This window comes from Mangifera indica, chromosome 5 (assembly GCF_011075055.1).
Source record: "Mangifera indica cultivar Alphonso chromosome 5, CATAS_Mindica_2.1, whole genome shotgun sequence".
Lineage (NCBI taxonomy): Eukaryota > Viridiplantae > Streptophyta > Magnoliopsida > Sapindales > Anacardiaceae > Mangifera > Mangifera indica.
Window position 1 is genome coordinate 12329845 of NC_058141.1, and position 11190 is coordinate 12341034.

At 34.1% G+C, this 11190-nt stretch overlaps 1 protein-coding gene across 1 annotated transcript; it reads right to left on the reverse strand.

The window, feature by feature from the left end:
* Positions 1 to 2888: 2888 nt before the first annotated feature.
* LOC123217186 (oxysterol-binding protein-related protein 1D-like) lies at positions 2889 to 10496 on the reverse strand. The gene is made up of 8 exons (XM_044638006.1): positions 9742 to 10496; positions 8546 to 8902; positions 7371 to 7458; positions 6807 to 7276; positions 4984 to 5139; positions 4490 to 4798; positions 3546 to 3890; positions 2889 to 3375 (listed from the first exon to the last, which is right to left on the reverse strand). The coding sequence occupies exons 1-8, from the start codon at positions 10255 to 10257 to the stop codon at positions 3199 to 3201; spliced, it is 2418 nt and encodes an 805-aa protein (XP_044493941.1). The 5' UTR covers positions 10258 to 10496; the 3' UTR covers positions 2889 to 3198.
* Between the last annotated feature and the right edge of the window lie 694 nt (positions 10497 to 11190).

The window sequence follows — 11190 nt, forward strand, 5'->3', positions numbered from 1 at the left end:
TAATGGTGGTTGGTGATAACAATATTATGTAGTGGGTGCTGATGGTGATGATATAAGTGTTTGGATTATAATGATTAACAAAATTGATGAAATATTAAAACTTCAAAAAAAATATTTAGATTTTAATCTTTTTATATTTATATAATCTTAACTTATTTAGTTTAGGGGTTATGAGTTCGACCATTATATCTGAATCGCCTACATGATTCTAAACCTAAAACACGGAGATTCTAGTTTTTGGTCACCTACACGAGATTTGTATTGCTTATAAATCAAGTATTTTAATTTTATCTTAGTTACTTTGCACATCCTTTTTTCTCCTCTTATTCATTTAATCTTGTTTTAGAAGAGAATTTTACTCGTTACTTTAGGAGGAGTGGGGTTCATTTATTTATCATACTTCATTAATTTTAGTCATCGACAGGGAATCAGGTTGGCGTAAGTGACGGATTCAATTCAGAAGCTAGACAAGGAAAGTCTTCTTTTTCTGGGTAGTCACATATCTTACATGCCAATTTGTGGTATAGTAATTCTGCCTGTGACAGAAGATCATTAATACTTGCAAATGAATGGAAATGTTTCATACATATAATGGAAAACATTGATGATGTTAATGATAATTTATACAGTAGGCTACTAGGTTTTGTTGGTGTGTTCCCAATTTCCTCCACATAAATTCATGGGCCATGCCCACTTCTTTGTAATTTCCTCTGTTTTCTTTCTTTCTGTCTCTTTCTCCTGTTTATCCAACACCCCACCAACCTACCCCATTCTTTTGAGGTCACACAAAAGTAAGCGAATGAGATTTATCCTCTTCTGATCTTCCCACCTAACCCTTTAAACTTCCAACCAAAGTCAAGACGTCCCATTTGTTGGGCTACCCCGAAAATTCCAACTTTTTATATTGTATAATTTTCAATTCCAACTTACAGCATACACAATTGGATGTAAAAAGGCATCAAATCTCATGCACACTAACTAAAAGCAGAAGGGTTTGGTTTAATGTATACAAAATGTGGGATTTTGGGTGATAATATGAGGAAACATGTAGGCTTGGAGAAAGTGGTCCATGGGACCATCCTTCTTTGTTCACCCTTGTTACCAGGGCTGCTGCTTCTGCTGCGGCCTAAAAGGGTGTAGTGTAGGTCACCTCATTATTTATACGTTGTGCTACTATGGTACAAAATCCACTAAAAGGGCTTCTGCTGTTTGGATTTTGTTTCTTATTTGTGCTACAATGGAACAAGTCATCAGCAAGCGTGCGTACAATGTGAAGCTTGTTATTGTGTTGTATATTGTTTCGTAACGAATCATAAAAAGTAAAAGAGATAATAATATGTTTAAAAGAAAAAATTTTAAGATGAATCAACTATTCCAAGCAAACAAATTTAAATTCATACTTACTTATATAAAGATACTCGTGGTATACCATTTAAACTACTTTTGAAACAACAATAATGTGTTATGCTTAAACACATTTTAGAAACAAAGCACCCCAATATCCAAACAAAGTTAAAAATAATTACTCTGATACTACCTCGATTGCAGTTCCACTGAGAGTTTCACCACACAAACCAAGTCTTGGTTGATGCAAGTTTTTAGAAAATCAAGTTGTCTGTGTCCCGTTTACGAGGAAAGTGGTTGAAGAATTATGGGTCATGGTTGATATAAATTCTTTTCCATACTTATGCAAGATGCGGAACCATGGTTTTGTTGAAACTGCAAGTCAAGGACAAGGTAAGCAGAGTTGTCTTTCAACGTCTAGCCAAAAACAAGCAAACAAGAAGGGTTTCATGAAAATGGACAGGCAATTTGTAAGTTGCAATGTCACCAACTCAAACCAATGGTCTGTCGTGTAAGTGTCAATCTGGAGGCACCAGCAGCTGTTAAGAAGCGGTGATTTCTATATTGGGGTTGATGCTCCCTGACCGGATTAGGGTTGAATTAATAGTGGAAAACATAGAGAACATTTAATCTGACGTCTTGATAGATCCTCTTGCCCAGGCATACGCACAGCTCATCACAAAATAAAGTCTGACAAACTAATCCAGAAAAAAAAACATTAATTTTACAGTGGATTACAATTTCCTGCCCAATGTTCTTAAATTATAATATATTTTTTAATATTATTAAATATTTATTATATTTTTATAATATATATTTAAACAAAATAATTTAATGATATTCTTCTAACTTCCTTCTATTAAAAACACTTTTATAAATAATTAACTTATTTTAACACATTAAAAACAATTCAATTCAATTATCTCCTCTAATTAATATTTGTCTTTTTAAGAATTCTTCTCTTTTTAACTCTTTTAATATTATTTATTATAATAAAACTATATGTATCTACTTTGGATACATAAATATATACACATTTATATGTGTCATCATGTGATTGAATGATTTTAAATTAAGAATAAAACAATAACCAATCATATGATGATACATATGAGTGTGTATACATTTGTGTATCCAAAGTGGATACATATAGTATCGCTCTATTTATTATATATTTTTTTATAAAAATGTATAAAAGTAAAAAATCAGTTTTTTTTTTTATGTAGATCAGAGTAAGAGCCTATTCACAATTGAACCGATCAATCTTGTCTAGTGACACTAGAAAAAAGTTGATAGTTGCAAGTTTCATGTTTGTTTGTTTTTTTTTTTGAAGTGTGCCAATGTTATACATAGATTATATTTGAGTAATGTAATTTTATTTTTAATTCAAAATCATCAAATTATATTCATATATTCATATCATATACTAAAATATATAGACATAGCTTTATTGATTATATTTTATCTTTCACCCACCCTTATCATAATTTTTATCAAGGCAATCTCGCACCCAATTGCCCCTCTAATTTCAGTAAAATGCACCATGCCGAAATGCTTATAATTGGCATAAGCGTCCATATATCAATTCTACCGCATGGGGTAACAGCAGAAGAATACTTCAGGTCAGAAAAGGAATGTTTGACGACAAGAAAGAGAGATACATACACCTCACCTAACAGAAGCTCTCCTCTATAACTTAATAAAAAGCTTCAAAACTCGCATTTTGATTTTTAAGTTGATAATATTAATAGATGACATATATACAGAAAACAAACCAAACAATATGACGCCAATATACATGAGATGAGAGCTCAAAAACAGCCAACCCGCCACTGATGCTCAGACACAGCCAGTCTACTCTTCCACTAATGCCAAATGTGGATCGCTGCTCCTCTGCCCAAAAATATCAGCAATTCCATCCCAATTCTTCTTTTCTCTTTTTTCCCAGTACCCACCTTTGTATCTATAGCAACCATCTTCATCCTTCTCAAACCATCTTGGCTGCCATCCCCTCTCTTGCATCTTCCTTGCCTAAATCACATAGTACAATAATTTTGCTCAAAAGCTTTTTCAAATAAATGCAGAGAAAAGTAAATATAAACCTCCAAACATAGTATCTCCAATCCAGACACAAACTTTGTAATTTCTTCAGTCTCAATGTCAGGTATATTTAAGGACAAAAGAAGATCTTTAAGTCCTACCTGTCTCTGTAACTGTTCCAGCCTCAGCTTTTCAGCATTTGCCAACTCATATTCTCCATTCTCTAAGTGTCTCTGATCTGGCCTCAGCCTTGAATCAGTTGGAGGTAATTTATCCAATAAGCCAGGGGTCAGTTCATTCAAGGATACAGCAAACGGGCTGAAGTTGTATCTTGTCTTGGTAACAGATTTGCCTCTTTCCCAAAGCAACACAGCTTCTGTCATTGGATCATACCCCCTTGGCTTCATTGTCGGATCTCCTAGGACATAGTACATAGCTTCATCCCACTTGCCCACCAACATTGCCACCTTCTCACCGGTTCTATTGTCTTGCACAAATCCTTGAACCTAGATTCATCATCAGAACGACTTAATCATATGGTAAAAGAAATAATAGAATTACCACTGTACACACATACATGTTCATTAATAATTTCAGTTTAGTCTCATCTCAAGAGTGGTCAATCAACTATGCACTTGAGATTTCTTCATTTTGGTTATTTATATGCATGTTGCAATATTTTAGAGGGAAGCACCGAATTTTCTACTTCAATAAGATGCTACAGAAATGAAAGCACATGAATTTCCTGATACTTAGGCCATGAGGGCTAAGAGAAAAAGGGAAACAACCCTCTTATCATTTTCAGGAAGTACAAAAAGTTGAAATTTGGTAAGTACTATATATGGAAAAGAACAAGTATGCCAACAAAAATTGAAGATAATAAAAAAGAATACCACGTGATAGATCATAAATCCTTTTAAATAGACAATCATCCAGAATTGATAACAAAATTAAAGTGCTAAAAACATTTCTCTTTTCGATGACATATCAACAGAGAGGAAACAACAGATGAGCTGTAACATCTTTACAAAAAATAAAAATTATTATGCATCAACAAAAAGGTGAAAGAATGTCAGTGACCATGAATTATGTACTTTGAAATTACCTGATGGGGATTTCGATCTATAATAGACTGTTCCTTGAACTTGAGTTTGCAGGAGTATTTCCCACTGCCACTAATACGCATGGTACCATAGTGATCACAATAAATTTTCCCGAGTATGATATTGTATATAGAAGTGGTGACCTTGCTCCACTGGAAAGTCTCACTGTCTTCAAACTGCAGGGTTAGGACACCAACAGGGTCAAGCTGGATAGACCGCCCCCAAAATTTGCCTTTGAGATTGGAGTCCGCCCAGAATTTCCAGCCTCTTCCCTCACAGTGACACGCAACAATCATGGGATGGTGACTCACCTGAAATTTAAGAAAAACTGATTAGATATCCAGTAATACACTGCAAACGTTTATGAGTGTCATGTACCATCCAGTTGCCACACTTCATGAACAACAATGAGGCAACAAATTGAGTGAATTCAACTTTATCTTTCCAACATCGTTGGGTCAAAATTCTGAACACAGTGGAAGAGATTAGCAAATACTTTTTCAGAAAAAAAGCGAAGTCCTTTATCTGGATAGTCAGCCTCATAGGTCTCCCCAAGAAGAGGATTGAAGGGTTTGCACTGCCGGCCTTCTGTTGATGCATAGCCAGATACAGCAAAAGCTGCAATGTTTAAAATTCTCATCAAGTCATTTCCCTGAACCGTGTAAACAACTCATGTCAGAACATGGAATATAGATCATTTCAACACTAAATTATAAATGCAACAAAGACGAAAGTATATTTCGGCACAACAGGCAGGTCTGTCATTTTTTTTCCTTGTTAGAAAAATGCTAGCCAAATCTTCATGAAACTTATACTAACTGACCAGATAGGCTTATTTTCAAACACAGAGTGTATTGGTAGGACTCATAACCAAACACTAGCCACTGGTAATGGCCTAATATACCCACAGTCCTCTAATGGCTAGATTTGATCACAATGCACCAACCCATATGAGCACAAAGGTGGTGCATAAACAAGCTCTGATTTGTTGGTGCATAAACAAGCTCCAAACTATAGGGAAACAAACAATACATAGGAGGCGAATTCCCTGATATAAGAAAAGAATCTTCGGAGTTGAACCATAGATCACATAATAATATTTCTTTCAACCTTCTAATACATATTTCACATGGATCACAAGTCCTTGGCCGGAGGACCAGGTGCCTCCTCCCAAAGGGGAGTTGAGGGATTTAGATCTTCAAGGACCTCATATGAGTAACTAAAAGTTGGACACTAGCATGAACTGTGAACTGATGCTTAGGGAATGATTACTAGATCCATCCTGCAGACTCCATCAAGAAAGAAAAAAAATAAATTAATAAAAATGTTACCATAAAAGAGTTTTACATATGCCAAGTGAACAGTGATAGAGTCAATGATACAACAATATGGAGGGCAGGTAACTAGTTCATTCAGGGCTCAAGCTTCCACGTGAACTAATGGAATAAAATGTAACTAGCAGATCACAATGTTTTTAAAACCAAACCAATGATAAGACCGGTTGCTTCATTGGTTCATAGCTTGACTGGTTTAACCCGTTTGATTGATTCAACTAGTTAGTTCAACCTATTCTCAAATTATTAAAAATTTATTAAATAATATCAACCATTTAAAATTTTTTTTAAACATAAACCATATAAAATTCATTAGAAGTAACTTTATACAATTATTAATAACAATAACAAATATATTTACTTCTTTGAAATATAAATTTCAATCTAGTAAAATAAAAAACTTCAAAAAAAAAAATTCAAATATATTAATCAAACAATTCACACTTTATTTAGACTTCTGCAACTTCTTTTGCGATAGAATAGAACTGAAGGAGTGAAGACAATTATGACATTAAGTTTTACATTTTAAATTTAAATTTTAACTTTTTAAATTTTCATATGAGACAAAATAATGCTTTAAAGAATATATATATATAAAAGACAAAAGTTGCAAAATGAGAAAATTGCGTAAAAATTATTAAAAAACAAAGGGATTAAAATTCAAGAGAGAGAAAGAGATGGCTTGGTAATTAAGTGATGGGTTAGATTTTTTATGTCTACTGTTGGAAAAACTAAAAAATGGGTAAAAGTTTGGTCAAACCATCAATATCTACTGGTTTTAGTCAGTTAATTCAATTCATTGATTTTGATCGGGTTTGACCAAATTTTAATCAACCCATTTACTTATGAGAATCGAACTAGATTGTGGATCCGTTTCTGGTTAAACCAACCAGTCCAATTCGGTCTTAAAAATATAGGTAAATCCTATGCTTTATCACTGCTTTGCCCAAAGAAAAAAAAAAAAAAGGAGAGTTAAGGACCTAACCTGCTTTCCCCATTCCAGCGCTAGATCAACCAAGTATGAATATTCCAAATCCTCAAAGCACTTCTGCAATGAAGAAAGTGGTTCATTAAAATAAACAGGGAGACATACTCCAGATAAATCCTTTCCAATATTGTCCTTGATAATTGACCACAGTCCAACGGGCTTCTCTTTTTCCGCTGGTTCTGGCAAATTATCCCTTCTTTTAACAGATGGATACTCTAATAACCTGATTTCATTCCCAGCACCTCGTAAATGATTAGAAAAGAATAATTCTTTGTCGTATATACAAGCATTTCCCAAAGCTTCCCTACTCTGAAAGGAAGCACTTCTTAGAGCCTCTGAAGACAAAAAATCATTTGTATCAAAAAATGTTCCATCGTCTTCATCTGTTTCAATGTCTGCACCATCATGACTTTCATTATCTGCTTCAGAATCACTTCCACTGCCCTTAGACATGACAGAATAGAAATCTGCAACATGAAGATAATATGGAATCAAAATGAAGTGAAAAAATTATTCAATTTAATAAATTTTGTGATGTAAAAGTTTAAAAGCATTGCTAACCACTATATCTTCTATTTCCTTGTCCACAAAAAGACTGACGTTCCTTTGTCTCATCCACTACAGTAGCTTCTAGCTCTATTTTCTCTGTCTGTAAAACAATTTTGAAAGGAGAAATTAGCCATAATATTTTACATAGCAAATAGAAAATAAATTTGAGGAAAGATAAATGAAATAACACAAGCTCACATACCAATGAAGTATAGATTCATTAATTGATGAAAACTCGAGAAGCACTAGAAATATGCAGTTAAATGATAATGCAACATTTACTGGCCAACTCATTATGTCACGTAAACAAATTCATCAGTCTTTAGTTTTTTAAAGCATGGCAAAGCCATCGCCAATATATCATATTAAAACAACATGACCAAAATGTAATAAGTTGGGAGACAGGATAGTTAATGGGGTGGTTTGAGCAACTACTTTAGTCCACTACAGAGAACTTCGTGTCAACAACATGGGGTCCATTTCCATTTCCTAATCCACTCCAAGGAAGGACCATCAAGATTTTTGTTATTTTCAGCAATAATTCATATCCACCATCTAGCTTGCTTTCCTCCCATTACTGTGCTCCACTAACATAGGCCTACCACACTTGCACCTGTGGCCTATTTACCTGATCGTCTAGGCACGTGATGACATCCTTCTCACTGGCTTTGTCGGATTTTGATCCCTTTAGTTCATGAAGCCCTTAAACCAAAATATTAATCATGCCATTCAAACAATTAATGTAAATTAATAACTACAAGTCAAAAAATGATGACTGACCTCAGAATTCAATATTCACCATGAATAAAATAAACTGAAGTTTCATGGATGAAAAAAAATATGGGACTTAACCAAGTGTTTGGTGGTGCATAACCTTGGTCTATGAATAAGTTAGAAGAAAAATCCTAAGAAAGAAACCACACGGCCTCTACATATATATTAAGGAATCTCATAAAAATCTATGATGATCAAGCTACATTACAATTAGTAATTCCATGTAAGCAAATGGAAAATGGAAAAGTTCATCCAGTAATTCAAGTCAGATACTTAACTTATCTATATCCTTCAAGATGAGAGAATTTAAAAAGAATGAAGTGGTTCTTGCATTCAGTATCCTTGGTTGAATTTGCTTTAAATCATTAAAGAAAGTGGCACTTGAGTTTGCACAATGGAAGAATGACATATACCTCTACTTGCCTCAATGTCTCTAATAGCATCATATGTTTACGTTGAAGAGAATTTAGCTGGTTTTGCAGCACAGAGTGTTCAGAGAGCATAATACACTCACAGTCTTTAATAGCTGCCTCACCAACGCCTTCTTGCAATAATCTTAATCGTAGTTTCTCAGTTGAAACAACAATATCTTCAGAAGGTGAAAAATCACTGCTTGTCAACCCTCTGGGGAAAATATCTTTACTAGTCTGCAGTGCCTCAATCCACAGAGCTCTGTCATCTCTAGATATACAACGCAAGTGAAGTGTCTTTGTTCCTGTGAATATAGTAAGTCTTTTGTCGTCTGACTTGCTTGCACGGAATAAAGATACCTATACCCCATAATACTAAAGGATTAGCTGGTAATCAATGAGAGGGTGTTCAATGGAAATTAGTAGCACATGTTTACTGCAGGGGAATTGGAAATATGAATGACAAATTCCATCATTATATAAAACAAAATATGCTACAATGCTCTGATTATGCCCGTCCTGCCAGCAGTATAGCCAGCACAGAGAGGCAGCATTATTCCAAAATTAATCATCACATAATGACTGTAGGAAATTTAAATACTAATATAACTATCAAACATTATGTCATCCAGCTTTCATTATAATTTGCAAAGAGAGCAAAGTGAAAGTTTGGTGCATTTTCACGACATCAGTACCCAGGAGGGCAAAATGAAACTGCCAAAACTACTTCAGTTATTCGAATACTGCAAATATTTAGTCCTCAGTGATTACTCTAGACTCAAAATATCAATGAGAACAACACAATCAGGTCTCGACACTTGAATTTGCGATGGTTTTTCTGCTTATCCAAATTCTCTAGACATAGTTTGCTTGGAACACTTGATACTTTATATCTCATAAGTAGATTACTAACAACAAGCTTTGACACAACAAAACAAAAACGTCCATAAATCATCATCAACATATTAAATTAGATGAAGGATTTCATCCAAAAATTAACTACATGGTAAGCCACTAACTTATACAACACATAAAGAAAATAACCAAAGAGATCAAATAAGCCAAACAAGTGGTGAGAAAAAAGACGCATAAAAAAATATACCACTCAATCCTTAATAAAATAACATCAAAGGTAAGTACTACTATAACTAATCACGGAAATAATAAAATCTAACAAACAAAAACAATACAAAAGAAACCTTCAAATAAATTTCGCCCGATGGCTTGCACTGCTGAGCTGCTGAGCCCGGACGGTAACTTTTCCAGTTAGCCTTTCTCAAAAACCTAACTGACTTTCCTCCGATCACTTTTACACTGTTGTCTCTAGCTGGACTCATCAAAATCTTATTCGGTCCATGAATCTTGTAATACGACAGCACTCCATCTTCAAGCACGAACCATCTCGACCTCCATCCTTTACCATAATTCACCCACTTGTACAAAATCCCTGCCACGCTGGCACTCACACATCCGCCATTTTCACTGTACAGTTTAGACTCTCGAGATTTCGCCACTAACTCAACAACAGCATTAGCCGCTAAAGATGTATCGGAACCTGTGCCAACCGGAGATACCAAAGTTGAAAAACTCGAATTAACGGTCTTAAGGGCGACTGTTTCAAGCCCCAGCTGACAATGACTGGTAGATTTGGCAACCACCGGGTTGGCCCGGTCCCGATCGATTGAAACAGGAGCAATGCAGCATAGAGGATTCATCTTGAGCACCAAAGCATTCACTATCAGATCAAAGATGGATCACATAGACGTATCATTATTATCAGAAGGATAGGATGAGACGAAGAGTTCCGGGTCGGGAGTGTGATACCCAATCGAAGGTGGCAGTCGAAGTGATGGAGAGTGGAAGGAAACGAAAGAAATGACATAAAGATGGGAAAGCGAAACGGAAGAGATGATCAATTCAGAGTGCGAGGCAGTTACGACTCATAATGCGAGGATCGTAATAATTTGATACGATTTATATTTTAAATATATATATATATATATACGGTATTATATAATTAAATAATTTAAATAAAAAATTATCAATTATAATTATATTATATATAAATATATATTTAAAATAAATAAATATATTATTACTAAATTTTAATTTTAATTACATAATAATAATTTAAATTATATATAAAAAAGTAATTACAATTTTTTTATAACAATTTTAGTCATTTAATTAATTAGATTTTGGGTAATTAAATATGACAAGGGGAGGGGGAGTCAGCTATCGTGCACACAGGTTCATTGTTTGTTTTTTTTTTTTTTTTTTAACCACCTTTAATGGCAGGAAATCTTGACCGAATATGTAAACAAATAAATTTAAAATATGATGATTGTATCTATAATTATTATAATTATTTTATAATTATAGGATTAATATTCTTCGAACCCATATTTTTTTAGTAATTTTTTTCCATTATTATTTAAATTTGAAATTTTTATTTATTCATTACTAAGCCGCTTTCAGATTGTAGGAGCAAGGGCTTGTATTTCTTATTCATGAAATCCAAAAACAAAGACACTTGCATCTCCTCTGGTGAAGATAAGGGCATGGTTTTGGTTTTTCGGTTTTCCATCGCCAAGCTTCGAGGGATCGGGCATTCTGAACTTGTAGCTTCTCACATCCTTTTGTAACTG